The sequence below is a fragment of the Netta rufina genome (genome assembly GCF_964035555.1).
Source record: "Netta rufina genome assembly, chromosome: 2".
NCBI lineage: Eukaryota > Metazoa > Chordata > Aves > Anseriformes > Anatidae > Netta > Netta rufina.
In genome coordinates this window covers 50444174-50469744 of record NC_140124.1, presented here as the reverse complement: position 1 = coordinate 50469744, position 25571 = coordinate 50444174, and the positions used below count along the sequence as shown (strand labels likewise).

The 25571-nt window shown below is 38.7% G+C and overlaps 1 protein-coding gene across 1 annotated transcript in view; it reads left to right on the top strand.

The window, feature by feature from the left end:
• CDKAL1 (CDKAL1 threonylcarbamoyladenosine tRNA methylthiotransferase) overlaps positions 1-25571 on the top strand; it is a 433593-nt gene that overhangs the window by 386159 nt on the left and 21863 nt on the right. The window contains exons 14-15 of the mRNA XM_084282033.1: positions 14639-14722; positions 18780-18944. Coding sequence (XP_084138159.1) covers positions 14639-14722; positions 18780-18944 — 249 coding nt within the window. The remainder of the gene's footprint in view (positions 1-14638; positions 14723-18779; positions 18945-25571) is intronic.

Here is a 25571-nt window from a genome sequence, read left to right as displayed (position 1 = left end):
ACATCCGGTATTGCCGCTAAAGACTGAGGCAAAGAAGGCATTGAGCACCTCAGCCTTTTCCTCATCTCTTGTAACTAAGTTTCCCCCCGCATCCAGTAAAGGATGGAGATTCTCCTTAGTCCTCCTTTTTGTGTTGATGTATTTATAGAAACGTTTTTTGTTATCTTTAACGGCAGTAGCCAGATTGAGCTCCAGATGAGCTTTGGCCTTCCTAATTTTGTCCCTGCACAGCCTCGCTACTTCTTTAAAGTCCTCCTTAGTGGCCTGCCCACTTTTCCAAAGCTTATAAACCCTCTTTTTCCTCCTAAGATCAAGCCACAATTCTCTGTTGAGCCAGGCCGGTCTTCTTCCCCGCCAGCTCGTCTTTGGGCACGTGGGGACAGACCGTTCCTGCGCCATTAAGACTTCCCTCTTGAAGAGCGCCCAGCCTTCCTGGACCCCTCTGCCCTTCAGAACCACCTCCCAAGGGACTCCACCAACCAGTGTCCTGAGCAGCTCAAAGTCAGCCCTTCGAAAGTCCAATACAGCGGTTTTACTGGTCCCCTTCCTGGCCTCGCCAAGAATAGTGAACTCCACCATTGCATGGTCACTCTGCCCAAGACAGCTCCCGACGATCACGTCCTCCACCAGTCCTTCTCTGTTTGTGAAGAGAAGGTCTAGCGGGGCACCACCCCTGGTAGGTTCACTAACCAGCTGCGTCAGGAAGCTATCTTCCACGCTCTCCAGAAACCTCCTAGACTGCTTTCTCAGGGCTGTGTTGTGCTTCCAGGATATGTCAGGGAAGTTGAAGTCCCCCACGAGTACAAGAGCTGATGATTTAGCAACCTCTGTCAGCTGCCTGTAGAATTCCTCATCCGTCTCCTCATCCTGGTTCGGCGGTCTATAGCAGACCCCGACCAGGACACTAGCCTTGTTGTCCCTGCCGATCCTAACCCAAAGGGACTCGACCTTGTCATTCCCAACCTCGAGTTCTACAACCTCGAAAGACTCTCTAATATAGAGAGCCACACCACCACCCCTTCTATGCTGCCTGTCCCTTCTATAGAGCTTATAGCCAGGCATTGCAGCACTCCAGTCATGAGACTGGTCCCACCACGTCTCCGTGATGGCAACCAAGTCGTAGCCTGCCTGCCGCACGATGGCTTCCAGCTCCTCCTGTTTGTTACCCATGCTGCGTGCATTGGTGTAGATGCACTTCAGCTGGGCCATAGCCTTATCCTCCAGCCTTGCCATTGTTCCCCCTGGCACAGCCCCAACAATCCTAGCCTCAGCCCCATCCCCCTTCCTACCTAGTTTAAAGCCCTCTCGATGAGCCCTGCCAGTTCCTGGCCCAGGATCCTTTTTCCCCTAAAAGATAGGGACCCGTCTGCGGCCATCAGGCCAGGTGCTGAGTAAAGTGCCCCATGATCAAAAAACCCAAGATTTCTGCGTTGGCACCAGTCCCGGAGCCACGTGTTTAACAGGTGAGCTTTCCGTGTCCTCTCTGAACCCCTCCCTGCCACCATAGGGATGGATGAAAACACCACCTGCACTCCCGCTCCATCCACTAACCGACCCAGTCCCCTAAAGTCCCTTTTGATAGCCTTGAGGCTTCTCTCTTCGATGTTATCACTGCCCGCCTGGACTATCAAAAGGGGGTAATAGTCAGAGGGGCGTACCAGGTTAGGAAGCTTCCTGGCAACATCCCTGACCCTGGCCCCAGGGAGACAGCAGACTTCCCTACGGGTAGGGTCAGGCCGACAAATAGGGCCCTCTGTTCCCCTAAGAGTCGAGTCGCCAACAACAATAACCCTCCTGTCTTTCTTGGTGGAGGCAGTCCTGAGGCGCGGAGTCGACCTCCTCGCCCCAGGCATCCTCCTGGGAACATTTGCTACCTCTTCCTCACACACCGGCCTCTCAACCTCTAGGGCCTCAAACCTGTTGTGTAAGGGCACCTGGGAGGGTGGGGCCGGAAGGGGAGGGGATCGCCTGCGATGTCGAGCAGGGACTTGTTTCCATTCCTCCTCAGCTCCCAGATCCCCTCCCTCTGCCCGACGGGGACAGGGCAGGGGGTCCGCCCCCATTTGAGAAGTCTCACCTCGGCACCTCCCCTTGAGGCCCTGCAGGGAGTTACTCCAGAAGTCTATCTCCCGCTCACACTCCCTGATGGCCCTCAACCTCTCCACCTCCTCCTTGAGCTCCGCCACCATGCGGACCAGATCATCCACCTGCTCGCACCTCACGCACGCAGTTTCTCTGCCTCCCGCCGATGGCAGCAACAGGCTCAGACACTCCTTGCATCCGGTGACCTGAACTGCGGCATTTTTTAACGGGTAGTCGGTCTGCGTGTGTACCGACTTCTTGGAGAGCGCGCCGTGCCTGGTGGCGACCATTATCACCTAGCTACGGCTGTTGTTAACGAGGTGTTGTTTGTGTGTAGGGGGAGCGCTCTGCCCTTCCTGCTCGCCCTGCCTGCGCGAACTGCCGCGCCACTCCCTTCTGACGCGCCACGCCCTGTTTGCCCGTCCTGTTCGCCGCGCTCCTGGTCGCTCGCGCTCCCTAGGGGCAGCTTTTGAACGGCTGGGGAGGGGGCGCTGCTGGCTCCGCCTTCGCCTCGTCAGCCTCCCTCACGAGGGCTGCCGGGTCCTGGCGGCTCCCTCCAGTAGGCTCGATGCCGGAAAAAATTAGCCCTGCCTGGCCCGATCCCCCGCTCCGCTGCAGAACGCGTCTGCCCCGGAGCCGATCGCCTCGGCAAATGGCCAATGGGTTATTACAATGGGTTATTACAAATAACCCATTGTAAATTACAATGGGTTATTACAAATGGCCAATGGGTTATTACAATGGTTTCTGAAGCCGTGGCATGGTTGCTTTCTTCACACTACCTTTCCTCAGAAAACCTTTCCCCTGCTATGACAGATCCCAGCCTGGCTCACTGAAAACAAGCTGGAATCAGCAGTGTCCCCTTTCCCCTCCCATCTGATGGGAGATGTCACTGAGGTCGACTGCACTGCTTTGGATACTGAAATTTAAGAACTGATCTTTGATATCTGAAGCCATAAGCCTAGCAACGTGGAAGTTGGGAGTGTTACATGATTTGGTGATCTAGAAGCAGTTGAACCAATTGATGAGGGTGGTGACGTTTGCCCTTTCAATCCATGAAGCTGATGCGGAGCCTTTGTACAGCTGAATCCTTTTACTGTAATTTTCTGGTTCCAGCTACTAATCAAGTCCCTAGTGTATGATGGTTATAATTGAGCCACGTCCTGAAATCTTGAAATTCAACTCTGACAGTATCAACTGTGCCCTAGCATGAATAAGAAATTATGTATGTCAAGTTTTTCTAAGTTTTAATAGAAATTGAGTCTCTTTAAAATAAAAAAGTAGTAAGAAGCAATTACATTGGCCTGTTGCTTTTTGTTTCAAACTTCTTCAGCTATGAATATTTAAGCAGGGTTCCCAGTAATTCTTGATGTGAATTCTGTGCAGTTTTCCATTGCTGATGCCTTTCTTTAATCCCTGTCATGTTGCTAGAGCTTGAGAAGCTTGAGTGCCCAAAGGTGTTTGTATCATTTTTACCATGATAGCTAGGAAGGACAAAAGGAATACAGTACTAATACATGGAGAGTCTTTTAGATGCAGCTAAATTAGCTAAAACTGACACAAATAATTAGGTTATATGAAGATACAGCATCTTTTAACATGGTAAACTGTGGTACCATATCTACCAAATTGTTTAGGAGAAAGAAACAGTTCTGAAATTGTTAAACCAGGAGACTTCTTATTTTCTGACAGTAGGCTACATTCCTATTTCTTTTTTAGTGACCTCTAATATATCTCTAGACCCTGTGCTGGATTCCTTGGCAATCTTTTTTGATTATGCTATATGAACCAATACATGAACCCAACCTGTTTATCAGTACCGCTGATGAAACCAGCTATAGCTATTACACCAAGCAGCTTTGTCTTTATAATTACGTGAAACGGTGTAAAATCAAAGCATCGTGCTTTTCTTCAGTTTTGCATGATCACCGTACAGAAATTAGTTTGTGTACTTTTTGATGCTTGTCACAGCAAGGGATGAAATGCAAATGAGAATCTGTATCCGATCCAGAACTCTCTTTGGAGAATTCAGTGTTGGTTGCTAACAGGTTACTAAGAAGACCTAGGAGTGACTCATTCTGTGCCCAATCTCTACTTTTCAAGAAGGCAATACAGAGTTAATTACTAACATTCGCCTTTGAAAACAGGATGCTTATTGTTTTGCCACCTTAACTGGCATACAGTAGAGAGGTGCCATAAGGGAAAGGGGCATAGATGTTTTGAAAGTTAGCGTGGAAAATGAATGGTAAGCTGTATGCTTTTCATGAGAACACCACTTTTTTTTTCCCCCATTCTTGGAGAACCTGAACGTGAATGAAACTAAAGCAGTGGTTTGCTTCTTGCACATATGAGGCATATTCACAGAGACCCTTCAGGAGCAGTGTTCAGGGAAAATAAAGAGAACAAAAGTCTCAAGCCAGGTGCGGTAGAAGAGTGAGATTAGGAGTTGGGCAATTCATTAAGATGTAGGCAGGAGAAAAGAAAGGAGGAGAAAAGTTCACCTCTTGAGCTTTTAGTCTAAACTTGCTAAAGAGCTTTTTCTCTGAAGTGAGGAATGGGAGTCTTGTTTAGTATTGCTCATTTTTTTATTCCAGTCAGTTATGGGGAAAATATTACTCTGAAAGGAAGAAATGCAGAAGAGAAAAAAGGGGAAGAATAGGAAAACTATTTTGTGCATACTGCTGGCCTTCTGATATGATCCAAGAATGAACAGCAGAAATACATGTATGTGTGTATTTCCACATAATTGTGGTACATATGTGCATCTAGCTTTGAGAACATCAGAATACAACAATGACAGCAGTTATGGAAATACAAAAGTGATTTCTGCTTAGCATGCCCCAGCCATTAATAAATTTCTTTTAATGGATTTGTTTGTCAGAGACATCCAATGCCTCTGATTTTATATTGCACTTTAACTCTGATTATTTGGAGATTACTTACAAAAGTGAATGACCATATGTAGAAATTTGAAATACTTGAAATATTTTTTTTTTCCTTTGGAGAATTGTGTTTATATGGCACATTATATTTATATGTGTGTGCTTTTGTCACAGAGACATAAGAAAACTTTTTATTCTTGAGGCCCAATCACAGTTAGCAACCTCTTTGAGGAAGGTGGGAAAAGACCTCAAAGACAGGCAAAAAACACTTCTTACTTGACTATTCAGCACTGCTGAGCAATGTGAAAAACTCCCTCTGTACTATTTTCACGTACGCTGAAAACACTTAAATCTAATATCTCTTGGTTCCTCTTATCATACCCACACAGAGGGCTAAAAAAAATCTACCTGTCACAAACTTGCTGAGGACTCATTTTTTTCAGTTATTTCTCTGTTAGTAAAGACTTTGTGCATAAGAAGTTGCAGGTCTGTTTATCTAATGTGGTGTCTGCTGTATGTGTCCAAACCATTGTATTGGTTTTCTTGGTAGTGTAACCAATATGCTTAGTTTGGAACTGGAAACCTGCAAGGCGAGAATGTCTGACTGGTGACGTGAATAGTAGTAGAACCACAGCCAAAATATTGACATCCATCTAAACTTTTTTTAAACCATTTTTTTCAGTAAGATTTATAATGAGTTTTTAATGCCTAGATATAGATTACAGCATGTTTCTTGGTGATCATCTCAATAATAAATTGCACTTGCAGTTAAAAATGTGCAGCTTGTTTCACTTTTGGTCGTGTTGAAGTTCAGACTACAACATAGGATATTGCTTCTCTAGTTTGAAAGGTTATATAAACCCCAAGTATCTTGTAATTTTTAAGTCTGTGCAAACTAAGGACACTTTAATTATAGAGGAAAAAATTGCATGTAGTCAAATAGTTGTTGAAGAGGTTATTTATGAAGTAGGGAGGTCTTGAATTTGACTTGTTTCTGGTGTCACGAACATTCCTGATTTTTCTTTTTTTTTAAAGTTGCAAAAGGTAGTGTGCTGAGGCAAAAAGATATAACTGAAATTTTAGATAACTATATGTATATCCTTGAGAGTTGAACAAAGTCTAAAGATGTTAGAAAAACTTAGTTACTTTTTTTCCTCCTAGAAAAGAAGTGATTTTTTTGAACTGATATGATTTTCTTGATACTGATATACGTAGGTATGATTTTCTTGAACTGATATTAATTAATTTCCTTTAATGGATAATAAAAAATTGGTCATAATTATTTAGTATGTTATTAAAGTGTTTCTTCTCCGCATTACCTATTTTATATGGAAGTCATTGGCATACTGTTTAAAAATACTAAAATGCATTACAATCAGTTTAAAAGTAGTGACTATTAAATTCGGAACTTCATGAAGTCATACTACATAGTCTTTAATGAATCATTCACTTTGGTCCTTTTATAAACTCCTGATGCCGTTTGTCATTCACCACTATGCATCTAGAAATGTCAGCAGTTCTAGGGTCTTACCTTGCCTTAGATTGAAGAAAAACCTTTAAGTATTCAATTTTTGATCATCTGTTAACTGCCTTCAGAATTAAAAAAAATAATAATAATATCATTATCCTGTCCTCATTAACATTACCAGCTTCTGACGACGTTCAGTGTTAGTAAACCGTGAGTCGTGTGTGGAAAAGAAGTTTTCTTATTATTTTGAAAAGATAACTGATACATATTTACCTTTATTATTATTATTATTAACTTTTTCAGGTAGTGCGACCACGTTGTATTCTAAGTTACCTAATTACTGTCCATCAGTGCTATGTTACATGTTTTCTGTGTTGTTACAAGTGTTGGTACAGTTTATAGTGGATTTTGGGCAACATGTGGTTTTGGATGTTTTTTTTTTGTGTATGGGGTCATTTTGGACCTTTATTTTCTCATGTTTTATCCCATCTGCTCTTCCTTTGTTCTTAGATGAGATGAAGAGGGAATATTGGCTTCAGCTGTGGGATGAGCAGAAAAATTATACTGATATTTTGGAGAGAAGCCCAACTTTTCTGAGCAATGTTTTGAGGTTCTGTAATTCTAAAATATCAGGGTAAAGATGACTTCTTCTTAGAGCATCCACCCTTCCATGGGGATTCTGGTATTGTGTCAGCAAAGGCAGTACTGACAGTTGATGTAAATCAATGCTATCTTCACTTTGACCTCTGTTTTCTTGTAGCCAGTATTTTCACCTACTCCCAACATTTTCCTGCTTTCTCCTGCCTATGAAGAAACATGCAGTTCTGCCTGTGATTTACTGAAGTTAGACCTATGTTAAGACCTTTTATTATTACTGGCAATTCTTTCCAGTGGCTGGCGATGCTGAATCTGTGCTGAAAACAGCATTATGTTGGTCTGTGCTGTATCAGCACCATTCTGAAAGAGCCACTGGTGAGCACTTTTCGTTACGGAGTGTAGACAAGACTTCTGTCTGAGAAAACAGATTTGTATTGCGACTTGCTGAAGTAATTTCTGGAGAAGTTATTTGATAGGGTATTTAACAAGATCGATTGTAAATTCTCATATAGCTGATACTTGTCTGGGATTATGCAGCTGTTAAAAGAGATCGCTGAAACAGGAATTGCATAGTGTTGCCTTAGCAACTGCCACTTAATACTGTGCTTAAATCACTTTGAAATATGCAGTGTATCTTAAGGAACTGCTTCCAGCAACAGCAGCCAATCTTAAGTAATTTTAAATAATTTCACAGAAATTGAAAAGGGTAGCATTTACTTAAAAAAAAAAAAAAAAAAAAAGACCACATCATTTTTAAGCTTAATACCCTCATTTAGTCACAGGCTTAGCTTATTTAAAACAAACAAACAGACAAAAAACAAATTAAGCCCAAGAATTTGTTTACATCATGCCACCAGAATGCATGTGATTGGCAAACTGACTGGAAGTAGCAAATATTTTCAAATGTTCCTTTAAACTCCATCATGCTTTCTAAAAGATCAGCAATAATAATTTCCTGTACTTATGTTTTAAATGTCAAGTTTCCTTAAGGGCAGACTGCTTGTTTAGTTTCTTTGTTTTGTTTGTGAATTATTATGGGTATTTAAGGAAAAACTCAAACATTTTATTTACTTTTGCTCCTATTTTGACCTGTATGTTTCATTTAGACTTTTTCTATAGGTATTTGCATGGTTTTATGGGATTTGTTCGATCACATGAAAAAAAGGGGGAAGAGGCTTTTGCCAGTACTACATTAAGGCCATTGCCTGAGTGCTCATCCAGCTTGACAGTTCCAAATACCAGTTCTGCATATAGTATTTTTTATTGCTATAGCAACTTCCACAGTTTTATGGTCACTACTCTGTGAGTTGTGCAACTATTAGAATTACATTTTGCACATGTGGAAATAGAGTTTGAGTAACAGCCAGAGTCCCTTAGCAGTGCTGTGCCAGATCCAGAATAAATCCCAGTTCTACAACCTCATCATGGGCTTTCACTACTTAAGTACCGATTTACAACAAAGATGCAAATGAGAGGAACTGCTTTTCAGAGGCAATATATATCTTCCATTTCAGAGAACTTATTTTCCTCTTATAATATTGCACATGGTTAATAAAATTCAGAAAGGTAATATGACAGAGTTGTCAACATGCTACTTTTATTACCACTTACCTAGACAAGAGGAGAAGAAGCAACAAGCAAAATGCAAACTTACAGAATTTAAAAGGAATCATATTTTGAGGACCAGTTGTCATTTTTAGGTCACTGCTCACATCTCTGAATATAATTTTCATCTGGGCTGCATGGCATAGCTTGTGTGTGCTGGAAGAAGCTACATTTTCACAGCAGGAGAACAAATTAAAATGAAGCAGTCAGATGCAGGTGCACAGTAATAGAAAGGAGCTATTTACCCTGAAGCATGAGCAGTGGGCCAAGAAAGCAGAAGCAGTCTACTTCTTCTATCCCTTGCCTGCTTTCCCCCCTACCTTTTCCCTCCCCTGTAGCTGTGCCAACAGATTCATAAGGGGACTGAAGAAGAGGTGTTCAGTTGGTTTTAATGAGCTGTGTTGCCTGATGCTGAAGGACTTTTTTGTTACACCGGTTGTGTACTATTAGAGCTTACTGTCTTAAACACACCTAGTCCATCCTTGCTGCTTGCACAGCCTCAAACAAGCCTGGAAAATCATCGAGAGAATTTGTCCTGTGGACATCTGTTGTGTCCATTCTGAATTTTTGAATGATGCACACATCTGAAGCATGCGCATTTAAAAAAAAAATAAATAAAAGACTTTTTTTAGTAAATCATATGTTTTATGTAATCTTTTCAAAATAAAATTCCTTCAGCTTTGTTTAAAGGTGGGCATTTTACTAATGGTGGTTTGACGAGGACAGCTGTGTCGGCTGACAGTGAAATGAGACACCTTGATAAATGTTGGCTGCTTTTTGCTTGGGTTTCTGGAGTTCTCCAGTAAGAGCTAAGTACTCCTGCTTGCAATGAAGACTGTGCAGGGCTGTTTCCAAGGCTGCAAAAAAACTGAGCAATGTAAGTAAGGGAAAACCACTGACTCGTAGCAAGTGTGAAATGGTAAAATTTAGCCCTGCTGGACATAAACACAAAACAATCTGATATTGGTGGTGAGACCAGTATCTTCCACTGTCTTTTAGCTAACTAATGGCACTGTAGCACTGAGGCAGCTTTGTCTTGGTTTGGGAGTTGAAGCAGCAATATCAGAAGTCTGCGCGATGAGTTCTGCCACTTACCCTGCACTGATCAGGTTCTCAGGTTCTCTGTTTGCTTTCCACAGGCATGAAGTGGGTCAGACACATTATAAATATTAATCTGATTGAGGCCTATATGATATAAAAGATACAGGACTCTAAATATTAATGTTATACACCCTAAAAGTAGGAGGAACAGTTTTTAATATCAGAAGGAAAAAAAAAAAGAAAAAAAAAACACAAAGGGAGCTTGGAAAGAGAAGGTAATTAACGTGTTTTGGCGTCATCAAAAAAAGGCCACGTCTTAAGCTTTCACAAACCTTGAATTTTTACAGGGAGGTTGTGACACACCCAGGCTTCTCTGTCAGAAGGAGAAAACACCTAGGACATGTAAATAGAGGGCTTATAGGATGCTTATTAATTATGATGTTAGAGAAATTTGGTCTCTAATTACAAAAGGATTGATGTGATTCATAAAAAGTAGGTCCAACAATTCTCAATTCTTCTTCAGTTTTGTAGGGAAGGACACATCATCTGCATAATTAATTACATTTATGTTAAATAATTACAAATGAAAAAATCAGGATAAAGGTGTACTAATTTCTGTAGAATTAATGCTTTCTAAATTACTTGTGTTTAAACTTCCTTATACATAGTAAAGGCTAAAATATGCATGTTTATGAGAAATACTCTGTACCTCAGAATAATCTGCTGAAACATACACAGAAATTGTGACACTGTGAGTTCTTTATTGCCTATAATAAATAAAGGAAAGCAGCTTTTTGTGTGGCTTCCAAGCCTTGTATACTCCATAATGTTTGGGGTCAGAATCCAAGCCAGCCTCAGTCAACATTAATGGAAAGATGCTCATCGATTCCTCCATGAATTGAGCTCAACCTGAAAGAAGACTTTTGGCTGCCCTCTAAATCAATGGAGTTGGCTGTGTACACTGTATGCCTTCTTCTATGGGAGAAGTATAAAAACACAGTGGTTATTAATTTTTTTTATTGTTTATTTTAGCTGAATAGAAACTTTTAAAAACATAATCAGCAAAATTCAAAGAAAAGAATAAGTAAACAGTGAGAAAGAACATGCTCTGGCTGTGATAAATAATGACTACAGCTGGAACAGTTACAATTTTCATTAACTAAAAAAAAATCAGGAATATACATTATCTGAGTATAATTACAGTAGGCTATTGTTGACATTGCTTAGCAGGATTCTATCAAACCATGTAAACAGTGCCAGTCTTTTGCACCTGTACTGCTGCAGAATTTAGAAATTAGTCTTGGGTTTTATGTGATTGAGTCAGTTTTGTTTTGTTTTTTTTAAAAAAAGGTGGAGGAGGAAAGGGGGAGCTGAAAAACAAATCCAATTTGACTGCAGCTGAGAAAGATGCTTGACATTTCTTAGCATTCATTCACTTTAGAAAATCAGCCAGCTGGAAAAAGTTGCTTTTTATGATATTCAGTAAAGAAAAACTGAGTTACAGAATTATCATGTCAGAATTTCCTGTAGGATAAATAAAAACAAAAGTTAAGTTCATAAATGATTTTGTTACTAATTACAAGATTTGCAAACTACCTGGCAGCTGTTGCAGTGTAGGAAGTGATAGGATTAGTAATGCTCACTGTGTTGTTTTCAGTGAAAACAAATTTACCTTGTGTAAACAATATGACCAGTTTGTGTTGGGATGGGGGAAACTGCCAGGTAAGTTTTTTGCTGACACTCATTATTTTTTTCATGCTATCCTCCACAAAGAAAAAAAAATCCCAGTTCTGTAGGAATCTTTCCCGACTGAGATGCCAGTGATAACTTCACTCTGTTGCAAATGCTTTGTCAGAATTGTAGATCCCTGAGAGCTGGAACTCATGCATACCTGTGGAAGCAGATGAAAGAATAGGAATAAAAATAAGATACTGAACTACTTTTGCTGGTACATGCCTGAAAAAAATCATCAAAGGTTATTATAATTACGACTGTTATTAGATATCATGTCTGGTTTCTGCATATGTAAATTCTTTCTGAGAGAGGTGAAACTTAAGCATTTAGAGATCCCAGGGGAATAATTGCAGAAATGATGACATATATTTCACTTCTTGAACAAATTTCAATACCAAAGCTGCATCCTGCCTACTTATATTTCTTTCTTAATTATATTTGGATGCAGGAGAGATAGTCATTTTCTGTCTTACAGAGTGTGTAGCCAATTAGTGTTGTAGATCATAAATACCCAATAGCCTAACTCATTAAATAAAATTGTACTTTTCTATTGTTATGGCAAGAGAGTCTGCACAAATATCTGAATATTGTCTTTCTTTCTGAGATCAGCCTTGGCCAGAGCTACAATTCCAGTAACATGAGAAAGTGAACAATATTGGGTTTGCCTTGTACTCCTCACAATACAGCCTCTTTGTCTTGTAGGTGTGACTATATGTATGAGTGTATATACTATAATTTGGTGTAGGCTGTTCTGCTCCTCTGCACCTCTTGTACTCAATTTTAGTGCCACAATTTTGATGCTATGTGATGAATTCAGTCTTCCTGTTTTCTTCCCATTCCCAAGAAATTCTGAGCACAGACGTTCTCTGTTTAGCCTGCTGAGACACAGGGACCTGTGCTCCATTTGCTCATGGAAGCAAAGAAAAACTGGCAATGTGTCTTTGAAGAAATCACTGCCTATAGCAAATGATCAAACACAGGTGTTCTTTTCTTCTTCCCTTTGATTTTATTTATTTATTTATTTTAAATACTGTACTTGACACTGTCATCTGAGAGTATAAAGATAACACATGTAGCTTAGAGTACCTCACAGGCAGGATTCATAGGGACAATAAAGGCAGAACATTATGTCCAGAGAAAGCCAGGGAACCACAAGACAATTGTGAAATGAGTTACAGACCCAGTATTGCTTTGAGCTGGTTTTGTTAAGTTATGATACCGGTAAATAATAAATGCAACGCAAGGACATGACTACTTGATTGGTTTTGGTGTTTTCCAGTGGTAACATATTTCCTCAAGGGTCAGTATCACTTATCTAACGTTTCCTCCTCCTCTTTTTCATAACATTGCATAACATCCTGCTGTAGTTCTGCACCACCATACTGCATTGTGATTTTGAAGGCTATGGTCTGAAATACCATAGAAACAACAAAACCTCTCCATTCAGGGAAAATGTAATCTTACTGACGTGGTTATCTCCAGCACCTTCTTGACAAGTATTTGAAAAACTCCTTTGAGGATTTGAATTAAATAACTGCTTTCTTGGAAGAAAAGAATACCTTAGTGTTCAGGGGAATGGTAAATGGTTACAGATGATTTAGGTTACTAAAATTTGAATAAGTGGTATCTGTTGTTACTTGTAACTACAGACTTCTCAGAGGAATGTAGATAGAAATTTTAAGCGTGCTATAAACAACTCTTAAACAACTTTTTAAAGTATTCAGAAATATGCATTTTTTCTACTATTAGGATTTTTATGCTGGGTCTGTAACTTGGGACTTGTTCCCCTTTTTCTGTGTACCCCACACTTGTGGTCCCAGCAATTTACATCTGGGAGGTGACCTGGGTGCTGTCTCCTCTGCTTTCCGGGGTTTGTCTTGGGAATATCCCAGGTACCTGCATAGGGAAGAGGGAGCATAATGTCCTTCTTGGCTAATGTGGAACCTGGACTATGTATAGTATAAATACTATATACACTGCAATGCATATGTGTCCTTGTTGTTCTTGTTTTCACCTGTTCTTTTTTCCATGATTAGTCATTAGAGAAAGTTGTAAAAATTTTGAATGTGGCTTTGCTCACAGATTGGAGTAAAAAGTTTGGAGTCAAATGTGAAATCATTTTTGGTTCTCGAGATAGCAACAGTAGTAAAAGCAGTAAGTAAATTTAGCTTGCTAGACAGTTGTAATTTGTAGAATACATTTTTCAAGTAGGTTGGAAAGAATCCAGGGTATATTTAGATAAAGAAAACTAGAGATCGGCTCAGAATAACAATGTGAGCTGGATGTCCCTCCAGGGTTTGCAGAAATTTAGATACAAACAACATTATGTAACTTAATAATGGACAAAATCAAAAGGAGTTGTGCGAATGATTTTGAAGTTTGGGCAAGGCCAGATTTTGATTAATACTTAGGTGGCAACTAAGTACACCTGACTTGTCATGTGGTCTTCCATTTAACTAATTGTGAAATTGAATTGGTGCTTTCTTTAAACTGTGCTAATGTATTTGGATGCTGGACATGTAATTGAAATACTGTACTTTTCGGCCCAGAGATTATTTTGCCTTTAATATTACTCTGTGAGTAGTTAAGAACTTTTTTCTTCATTGAGTCTTTGTAACATGCAGTGTTGTCTACAATGTGATGTCTTGAGTATAGCATAGTGACATTACCAAGAAGGGCTGGAGAGATGCTCAATCACTGTAAATAACAAGAGTGGCTTCTTTAAAAATAGCAAATAGCTTTGCTAAGCTTCTAGATAACATCAAGCTAAGTGTTACAGTTCCCTGTTTCTCTCAGATCCTTCTAAATGTTTTATTTGCCGTAATGTTGTTGGGGAGCTAGGGGGTGTTAACTTTTTGTGGTTGATAGCAGAATTTTATTCTGAGGGGGAGTTTTCTCATTAGTTGGATGATGCAGTGATTGGACCCTGTGCAGATCTGACATTTTGATTTGTTATTGTGTTAACATGTAAAAATAAATTTACATTTATGAACTGGATATTCATGTCAAACCATTACAGTACTGCAGTTTTAGCTCTCAGTTGTGACCTTTACCCCTGTGGATAGTTTGAGCAAGGGCTTTCTCTGCCATGGTTTCTTGCTGACACAAAATTTCCTGAGATAATTTGATTATTTCTGCTAAGTGTGTTTGTTTATGGTTAAAGCTCTCTTCTGAATGCAATTCACTGTTTTTGTTTTCTGAGTCATCACTTTTGTCTTTTATTTTCCAGGTTGGTGAGAGGCAGAGGGTTCTGGTAACAGAAGAATCCTTTGATTCCAATTACTATGTTGCTCACAATCCATTCTATGAACAGGTAAATAAACAAAAATAAACAAAATAACATCTCTTTGTGGTATCTTTGCTTTCTGATAATCTCAGCAACACAGCACAACACAGTGGGAAAAAAAAAAAAAAGTAAAGAAATAAACCGTTTCCAAGAAAGGTGTGACCATCAAGACATGTTTATGAGATATTTTGTTTCTTTGTGTGTTCTAAATACAATTTACTTGAAATTATGTTAGCATGCACAGTAAGTCTTTTACTATACAGTATGAGGAGGATATATGCTGTATATCCAAAGAATATTATCTAAATGGTTGAAGAAGCTGTTAATTATTACAGTAATTTTAATTTGAGTCTCAGAAGCATTGTTTTCTCAATAGTTTAATCTTTACAATTTTCATACATCTTTCAGAAAATTCTTTCATACAATGCAATTTAAAAAAAATTCAAACAATAGGAAAGATGAGAAACTCATGTTTAATTTAACACTTCAGCCTGATATGTTTTATTTTCTTCTATGTACTTTCTGTAAATGAATTCTTTCCACACAGAAACACAATCTTTATGAGTTAGGAAGGAAGTATGGTATCTGTTTCACAAATTTATTATTTTTACTCAAAAGCAGATGAAAAACAGTAAAATTGGCTTTTCTGAATCATCTGTATTTCATTCTGTTTTTACAGTTGGCTTCTTCTTGATTTTCTTGCACTGAGTTTGTTTTTGCCACTTTTAGTTATTCAGTTGTCCTGTCTGGAGAGGCTATCAATGATGTTTCTGGTTATGTAGTCAGCACTAGTGCTTTGTTCTGGTTCCATATTACATTAGAACATTTATTTGTTTGGTTTTGGTTAGTGTTAAATACTATTACAGCTTTTGAAATTATTTTTCTTTTCTTGTTCTTGTACCTCTAACTTCTATCTAAGTCTTGTACACCACTGTTCCTCACTTTTATACCTTATCAGTCAGATTTGAGGAACATGGTTCTATACAGATAGATTGAAAATAATGCTTGGGGCTTTTCAGAATTTAATGTTTGTTTCATGGAAATTCCTTTAATTAAAGGGAAAGTAGTATGTGAAAAATTGTTGATGTTTTATGGTGTGTTTGTACAGCCCGTACCTAATACAGATCCTGACTGGGACTAGTAAAGAATAAAGTAAATACAAATAATACCATGCTTAGTAATTGTATATTTGATTATGAACAAAAATACTTTCCATTATTTATTTGTGTATCTTTTCCCTAAAATCTTATATATTTGACAAGGGCAATACAGTGTTGTTCACCAAGGTAAGCACAAGACTTGGTGCTAGTGGCTGACTCTAATAGTAGTAAACTGAGTGACAGTAGATATGAAACCAGCCACTCTTGAGTCATGAAATATCACATTATCATAGAATTATAGATTTATTAAGGTTGGAAGAGGCCTTCAAGGTCATCTGGTCCAACCGTTCCCCTACCACCACTATCACCCACTAAACCATGACCCTAAGCACCAGCTCCAGTCTTTCCTTGAACACCCCCAGGGATGGTGACTCCACCTGAGCAATGCGTTCCAATGCCTAACCACTCTTTCTGAGAAGGAGTTTCTCCTAATTTCCAAACTAACCCTCCCATGGTACAACTTGAGGCCGTTCGCTCTAGTCCTGTCGCTACTAATCTGCAAGAAGAGGCCGACCCCCAGCTCCCCACACCTTCCTTTCAGGTAGTTGCAGAGAGCACTAAGGTCTCCCCTGGGCCTCCTCTTCCCCAGACTAAACAACCCTAGTTCCCTCAGCAGCTCCCCACGGGACTTGTGTTCCAGGCCCTTCACCAGCTGCGTAGCCCTTCTCTGGATGTGCCCCAGGGCCTCGACGTCCTTCTTGCAGTGAGGGGCCCAAAACTGAACACAGTAGTCAAGGTGTGGCCTCACAAGAGCAGAATACATGGTGACGATCACCTCCCTGGTCCTGCTGGCTACACTATTCTTGATACAAGCCAGGATGCTGTTGGCCTTCTTGGCCACCTGGACACACTGCCAGCTCATGTTCAAGCAAGCATCAACCAACACCCCCAAATGCTTTTCCTCTGCACAGCTTTCCAGCCACTCTTCCCTAAGCCTGTTGGGTTATTTTGGTCAAAGTGCAGGACCTGGCACTTAGCCATGTTGAACCTCATCCCATTGGCCTCTACCCATCGACCCATCCTGTCCAGATCCCTCTGCAGGGCCTTTCTAAAGAACATTGACATTTCACCCCCAGCTTGGTGTTTTGTGCAAACGTACCGAGGGCACGCTCAATTCCCTCATCCAAGTCATCAGTAAAGATATTAAAGAGGATGGGCCTCAACACTGACCCCTGGGGTACAATATCGCGTTTGGAAGCTGAAGTGTGTGGTTGTGGTATAATGTTCTGATAATTCAAATAGTTATTAAACACATTATTATCATCTCTTCACTAAGCTTGTCTGTATTAAAAGAGTTTGCTGTTAAAGCCACATTTATGGAGGTACACTAACAGACCTCCTGGTAGCTTTGTCCATAGCTTTGATGACATAGTTTAAATTAGTTAATTAAACAGAGTAGTCTAAACTGACCAAAAGATACTTTGCCAAAACAGCAGTCAAGATGACAGTTTCTGTTAGTATAACTTTGTCTCTTAGATTTTTTTTTTTTTTATATGAATGTAAGCCTGACTTCTTGGTTGTTTACAATACCTCCCAGATATTTTCATTTAAGTCATTCTTTTTCTGAAGTACTAGTCACTTATCCACATCTGTCCCTGAGGATATATGTTTAGTTTTTGCTGTTTCCTGTATGGGAATACCAAAATCTACAGAGGTTCCAGACTCAGGGATACTTATTTACCTAGTTTTGCTTTGCCCCCAAAAATATATGTATTGGAAGAACTGTGGTCTAGTTGTGTTTTAATACTGTCTCAGCACTAGGATCCTGGCTTAATGTTTGCCACTGTTGTCTAGTTAGCCCCAGCTTTCTCATCTCTGAAAGGCAAAGCTGTCTGCTTTTCTTCGAAGGTGCTTTGGAATTTCAGCAGAATTAATAGAATCTGGAAACTCCAGAAGTCATGAACACCTTGAGTCTTTGGGGAATAAGGGGAATTACTGGTAGTGATTTCCTCTGAGCAGGACAACTAGTGCTTGCGATAGCTGAAACTGGAGAGGCACTGTTTGGCAACAAACTGCTCTCCAAATGTGGTTGGCACAGTTTTTCTCTCCGTGTCCTTTAAAATCAGGCTATGCTGATTCATTTTCAATTTTGATCTACAAAAATCAAGGAATATGTGTGTGCTTATTACCTCTGAAAAGCTTGTAGATTTGTTTGTAGATGAGCTTTAAATAAATGTGATTAAGTAAGTCTGTAATTCAATCTTTTATTGATGTTTAAATGGGGAACACCACTTTTCCTTTTCGACTGCTTCTCTATTTTTAGACTCTTTTTATGTGATTTGTTCTTCCAGCAAGGAATATTGCTTCTGTACGTGGGGCTCTTTCATTTATAGCATGTGTGACCAATGAAAATCTGTTATGTGGTGTCTTTTTTGTGAAGTTCTCATGGGACTGTCTGATACCATGGTTGTGCAAATTCAGGGTAGAGTGGCATTTGTTGCTGATACAACAAACATACCCTTCCATTTTTAGAGACATTCATTGCCAGTCATGCATCTCAGCTGCAAAGGACATGCACAATCAAAACAAGGACTTGAGCAAATAGAAGCAAGGGCATAATTTCTGTCCTGAGGCACTTACAGACTGGAAAATTAAAACAAAACAAAACAAAAAAAAATACTGTGGGGTAGTAAAAGAAAAAATAAAAGCCTTTATAGCAGTCTACTAGAGTTCTGTAGTACAAGTGCTCTTGGAAACAATGTGGGTCTGGGTTCAAATGTTGTGAGTCAGGCTCAGCTTTCTTATTAATCAAACAAAAACAACAAAAGCAAATTGGAGTTGAAAAAATCTGAGGTAACACTGCAAAGCTCTTGAAGAAGGCCAGATAGAGATACCTACCAAAATATCTATTTTCTGAGTGGAAGCTGGAGACACTGATGTCCTTTATGATATTTAGTGACTATATCTTTATCTTTATTTGAAAGGTTCTCGTGCCAAAGGATCCTGTGTTAATGGGTAAGATGGTAGAAGTGAATATTTATGAAGCTGGGAAACATTTTATGAAGGGGCAACCAGTGTCAGATGCCAGAGTTTATACTGCATCCATCACAAGACCATTAGCAAAAGGAGAAGTTTCTGGCTTAACAGAGGTGAGTAAAAGGCATTTTCTGCTTTACTACACTGGTAAAACAGCAGCTGTTCAAGCATAATGATTTCAGGCTATGTATCTGTTATCGTTTTATAGTTCCCCTTTTATGTATGTATGAAGCTTTAATCTTTTCTGACAGATTGAAATCTGAATTTAAAAGATGCTTTTGCTGATGCCCGTAGCTTTACTTTGCTGACTGTAAAGGCAATAATATGCTTGTTTCTTGTTCCATGGTGCAAGATGAGAAAGAACTATTAGAATGGAAAAGATTTAACACCAGTGATTATATAATTCAATGTGTTTCAGTTCTAGTTTAGTGGAAGGATGAATCTGTTTGTTTTCTGTTACAAAGCTGTTTCTAAAAAATTTGTATCGATTACGTGTCTGTTAAAATAGTTCAAACCTGTGTCCAGAGATTCAAAATTCTTTGATAGGTACTGAATATTTACAGTATATTTTGGAAAAAGGTCAACATTTGATCTAGTCATGTAAAGAAAATGAAACTCTTTTTAAAAGATATCTGATCCTTATTTTACACCTCAGTAGAGGTGGCTGTTAGCCAAGTATTCTCATACATTTCACGGAGCTCAAGTTGTAAAACCTGATGGAGTGTGAAATGAAAATGTGTATCACATTTCTAAGCATCATTTGATGTCCTTTCTCCAGCACTGTTGTTAGGATCTCCAAAAATATGTAGCAATAATTTAGCACATGGAAGAAAGATAGCTGGCAGTTTATCAGCCACCTGGCTGCTTTTACAGTAAATTGTTGACAAGTACTATTATATATACATGTCTTTGTAAAAGTTCTAAGTGGTCATATTTAAAAGAAATAATCAATGCATATCTTATGTGACTAGTGTTAAGTTGAACTATTTGGTACCTTGAATAAGGCTGGCTGGAAATATAAAGCAACAATAATGCACGTACAGTAATGTGTTTGGCAGATCATGAACTTTAAGCACCAACGCATTGCTAACTTCCCTTTGAATACTGTCCATGTGTATGTGTATATTTGCCTGATAAGGGGTTGTAAGAGGAAAAAACAGCCAAAACCCTTAAATTGTCTGATTGGACGTCATAGCTATTTAAACACAGCTGCTTTTTTCATCAGGACATTTTTTAAAATAATCCAATGGAACAGAACCAAGCCTGTCGTTAAACTGAGCACATGCTGCCAGAAGATATTGGCATGGGAGTAAGCAAGCAGAATGTTGACTGAAATTTTATGTTAAGAATGAGAAACAAAATGATTAAAGTCAAGGGGACTGATAATTTCCATAAGAAATCATAGAGATGCATTTGAGAGGTACACATGTGCTCTTGTCCTTTGAGTAGACATGAACAAGTCCTTGGAATGCCCAAGTGAAAGGGTACAGCAAATTTCCTTCTTAGATGTGCTTGAGAAATCTAATTTTAACGTAAAGTGCTTGTGAGGAAGTCTCATGTCCCAGCCGTGGTGGGTGACTCCATTTAATGTAATGATAACAGGGCAACATATGTCATCTGACACTATATGCCTTGTTATGTGCACACATGGCAGATTGGGGAAAGAAGAAGACAACTTGGAATTCCTGTATTCAGATACTCCATGAAAAGTAGCCAAAGGTCCGGGATCTTCAGTAAGATGCCAAGGCTTTCCAACAAGTTTGCAAAGGGGCAGCATGCAGAACTAAAACCTTGGATAACTTTTCTGTTCAGTCAAGTTATCAAAGTATATGGCAGAGACAAGTAAGAGTTACATTAAATTAAAAAAAAAAAAAGAAAGAAAGAAAGAAAGAAAGAAAATGTGGCCCTTTCACTTTCTTCTTCTGGCTTTACAGTTCTCACTTTACACACAAATGAGGAAGAATTAGGGCCTGCTTTTTATTTAGGGGATTGAAAGAATGGGTAGCCAGCTGCCACATGGTTCTTGAGACCAGGCACGTTTCTATCACTCAGCATGGCTGTCCCTCTGCGCAGAAGCTCTTTAAGCACCAACCAGCATCCTGTAGCTGGCATGCTATGTGAAGTCCCTAGGAAGTTTAAAGTGGACGTCTGGTCTCACCCTAGTAGCGATACAACTTCCTCTCATCTACTTTATGTTTGCTGGTCCATGATGACAGCTAATATAGAGAGGCATGTGAATTTAAATGTGGATCAAGGTAATCTAAAGCAAAATAATGTGAACATGGGCTGTATTGCACTAAAACATCTATCTGCTTCAGTCCATTCCCATTCAGCAAAGCACTTAGCACTCTTTCCTAATGACCATGAAATTACTGGGGCTGTAGTGCACAGCTAACAGTTCAGCATGTCATGTGAGGGGCCTGGAGAACAAGTCCTACAAGGAGCGGCTGAGGGAGCTGGGCTTGTTCAGCCTGGAGAAGAGGAGGCTCAGGGGAGACCTTATCGCTCTCTATAGGTACCTCAAGGGAGGCTGTAGCGAGGTGGGGGTTGGCCTGTTCTCCCACGTGCCTGGTGACAGGACGAGGGGGAATGGGCTCAAGTTGCGCCAGGGGAGTTTTAGGTTGGATCTTAGGAAGAACTTCTTCACTGAAAGGGTTGTGAGGCATTGGAACAGGCTGCCCAGGGAAGTGGTGGAGTCACCATCCCTGGAAGTCTTCAAAAGACGTTTAGACGTAGAGCTTAGGGATATGGTTTAGTGGGGACTGTTAGTGTTAGGTCAGAGGTTGGACTCGATGATCTTGAGGTCTCTTCCAACCTAGAAATTCTGTGATTCTGTGATTCTGTAAGTATTATGCAAAAGAGGGTCAGTGCTGAGTCAGGGCTCTAGCATGGATGTAGACAGTCTGCAGCAGCTCAAAAGATGCTGCGTTTGTAGTGTATTTTAGGCATCACTTGCTATTGTTATCAGTATTTTCATTAGCTTGCATAGGACACAATGAAAGGTGTTTCAAAATACATCACAGCAATACTACTGTCTAATGGGAAATGTTCACTGAAAGAGGGAAAGCTTTCAAAACTGTACAACTTTTAAGGAAACTAATCAGATGACTAAAAATTTAGTTAGAAAAATTGAAAGTTCCATGATGTGTAGATGTCAAAACAAGCTGCAAAACCATCTTTAGCAGGAAAAAAAAAATTATATAAATGCTGTGATGAGGAATACTTATAAAGGATCAGAGCTTATCTGACTTTCTGTAGTTATGTGGTCTCTTTCTGACCTGCTACATTTCCCTCAGTATTTTTTTCTGGTTAGTTTGAAGTAAGCACTTAAAGCACAGCATGAGTCTGAAGAGACAATTGTAGCTTTTGTGTGTTTGCTATTGTTGTTTGTTTGCTTGTTTTGTGTGTGTTTGGTTTTTTGTCCTTTTTTTTTTTTTTTTTTCTTTTTTTCACCTTTTGACTGCATGATTGTGGTAACATATTGGTCCAAAGAGGTATAATAACTAGGACACCAAAAGGAATCAACAGATTTGATTGAAAAAGAGGGAATGGAGAATGTCACACACTGAACTGTTTAAAGTCTCTATAAAACATTCACACATTGTATATCTGTGCCAAATCAGAAGCAGGCAAATGCTGATAAAATTATTTCCAGACTATTTCTAGCATATATTTTTATCATAGTTTTTTCAATATATGAAAAACACACCTAATACGTACATCCATTGCTGTATATTTATTAATGATGTAAATTTCTTAGCAGTTGAGAAAAAAAGTATTCTCTGAGAAAAAAAGTGTAAGTAGATGGCTTAGAATAAGGTCTTGGCATTAGGCTTTGTGGCAGAATTTGGGACAGGAAGGGTGGGGGAATGTTGAAAGTAGTGGATCAGGTTAAAAATCTGTCGAAATGATTAGACTTACTGATTGTAGTGGACATATTATATATTAAAATGCACATCTGTTTACCAGGATTAATTTTTTACTTCAACATGAATTTTTGATACAAGTTGCTCAGAAGTGAATCACGTCTCTAAGTTGCACAGTTTTACAGGAGGGTTATTTGAGGGGGGCAAAGACATTTAGGAATTTCAGTTAACACTGAAATTTAAATCTACTATAGATTTCTTTAGGTTTAAAATGTGCAGCTGCCAATTCAGGAGTAAAACAATGTTTAGCGGTTATATAGTGAAAGATGAAATTAATCAAAATATGAGGACATAGAGAAGGCACTTTTGAATTTGGTTCTGATTAATCTAATGCAAGATACGTAATGTAAGATAAGGTGAATCTATGTGAGATATAAGACTGAGTATTGACAGGAGACATCAAAAAGATTGTTCAGACAATGCATGTCATGAGTTACTACTTGTAATTATAAGTAACAGTAAATAATTATAGTAATAAGTAATAAGGATTTCAAATTGATCAATTATTATTTCTACTAAGTTTCTCAGGAAAAGAAAAAGATAAATGCTGCAGATGTGATAACCTTTTATTAAGGTAGGCTAGGAGCTGACAAAGCTTTAATGATGTATCTCACCATTTAGAGCTCCAGTAAAGTCTGCTATGTCCTTAACTGCTCTGTTAATACAGTCTTTGAGGTTTTGGAGATGGGTTTGGAATGTACAGAGTACTGAGTTCATTATCACTGGTAAGTAAATATTTTAGAAAATGTCAGCAGTACGTGTCAATGGTCTAAATGGCATTTAACTTTAAAATGACATTTTTATATGTTTATTTTTATTAATTTTGTTTGGATGTCTTAAGGGATCTCTGTAGTTTCACAGTAGGACAAAATAAAATACATAAGTATATCCTGCTTACAGACAAATGTTTACCCAAATCTAATCATTTGAAGAAAGTAAGAATCTGCAAGAATTCTAATTTGTTGTTAGGAACTGAAATTGAGTATTTTATGCTTCTGTACTCCAGAAATAATTTTAGTTGTTTACTTTTGTTGTGTGACTGAAGGAAAAAAATATTGCAAAATGAGAGATACATAAAGAAGAGACCAAAGGACTAAAGGATAAAAATAAAACTCTGTCTGTCTACCAGAATTGTAATGTATTGCTAAAATCAAGGTCCTGTAAGTCTGGAAGCCTTAGGTGGGAAATTTTAATCAGATGGAAAATTAAGGAAAAAAATATATTTTAACTAGGTGTTTAATTATATAGTCATGCTTATTTTATGTTTGTAATTTCGGTTTCTGTAATGCATCTGTGACTGAGTTTCTTGTGAAACAAATATAGGCACATCTTTCTCTCAATTATCTGTTTTCAATTGTTTTATATGATAACACGCTCCATGTCTAACATTTCCCATGTAAACAAATCTTTCTGGCAGTCCCCATTTGTCTTCTTTTGTGATTCTGGGATGTTGGTCCACATCTCTGTGGCTCTCCAGGCCATAGTAATATCCACAGTTAGGCTAACGGTTATTCAAGTCTTTGGGAACTTCAGAGGAAATGAGGAATAAGCCACTGATTTACAGGTAGCAAGCAGTTGTTTGATCAGTTTGCTTTTTCTTTTTCTCTATGTCCTCCCTTCATATTTTTTTTGCAGGAGTTAGCATTGTACTTCTGGATGATACTGAAGAATCTGTATGTTCCCAGACTCGTAGCCACAAGTATATTCTAGTTATATTAGCAAAAGATGACTTCTAAATGCTATCCAACTTTTTTTTTTTGATGTTATGAAACAAGAAAGATACATATATCAAACATTTCTGTATAAGCTGCCACAAAGAAGAATCAACAAAGCATAGCTTAAAGGAAGCTCTCTGATCTTATGAAGAAAGGGTGCTTCACTTGCAAGCAAAATAAAATGGAGAAGGAAGAAGTATGTATCTTCTTCTGGAACCCAAATGAATGAAATCATGGCAGAATTGAGATCTCAATATTGGACACTTCCTTATAGGACTTGGAAAGAAGTGTGGAAGATGTACGTAAAAGTGCAGTAATTATTAAGCACAGTTTTTATATACATTGGAGTTTCAAAGTGGATGAAGACTTGGATCCTGCACAGGGACTAGAGATTAGTGATTTAGGAAAAAAAGTAAATGAAAAAGCAAATTTTGGATGAAAAAATGTCATGCAGGTGCAAAGAGAAGGATCTGTCATAGAATTCCAGAAATAAATTAGAGAAAGTATGTGAAATGCTAATGAAAGGTCAGAATTTCCAAATAAGAAAAAGTAAAATAGAATACACATTTTAGCTCTGTTAAAAAGCTACTTTGCAAAGCTTTTACATCATCAAGTACAAGAAGGATCAGTTTGAGAAATATATGGGGAATTTTCTATTTAACATAAGTATACTGACAAAGATGAAACAGAATTTCGTGTGAAATGGTTCTCAGGTAGTTCTGCATTTCAAGAAAGCAATGTTTTATGCTCTTGGATTATGGGTTGTAGGAACATACCTTTTGTTATCTCAGGTGCCTTTTTTTATCTCATAGTCAGAAGGAACATACCTTTTGTTATCTCACACTTTCTTAAAACAACTGTAAACAAAACGCAATCAACTGGTTAGTGCTTTTATATATATTAATCAGTTTTAGGTGTTACTCTTGCTTCCTTCTGGTTGTAAACAAAAGTCATATAAGATGTTAAATCCTTCTTAATTTCTCTCTTTTTCTCATGTTTTATTCAGTTATTTCACTGAGGTCACTAAAAAGTTAGTGTCGCTATAAAGTTAGGGTAAGAAAAGAGAAATTTCCTTTCTAAGAGTGGAGCTCAAAGACAT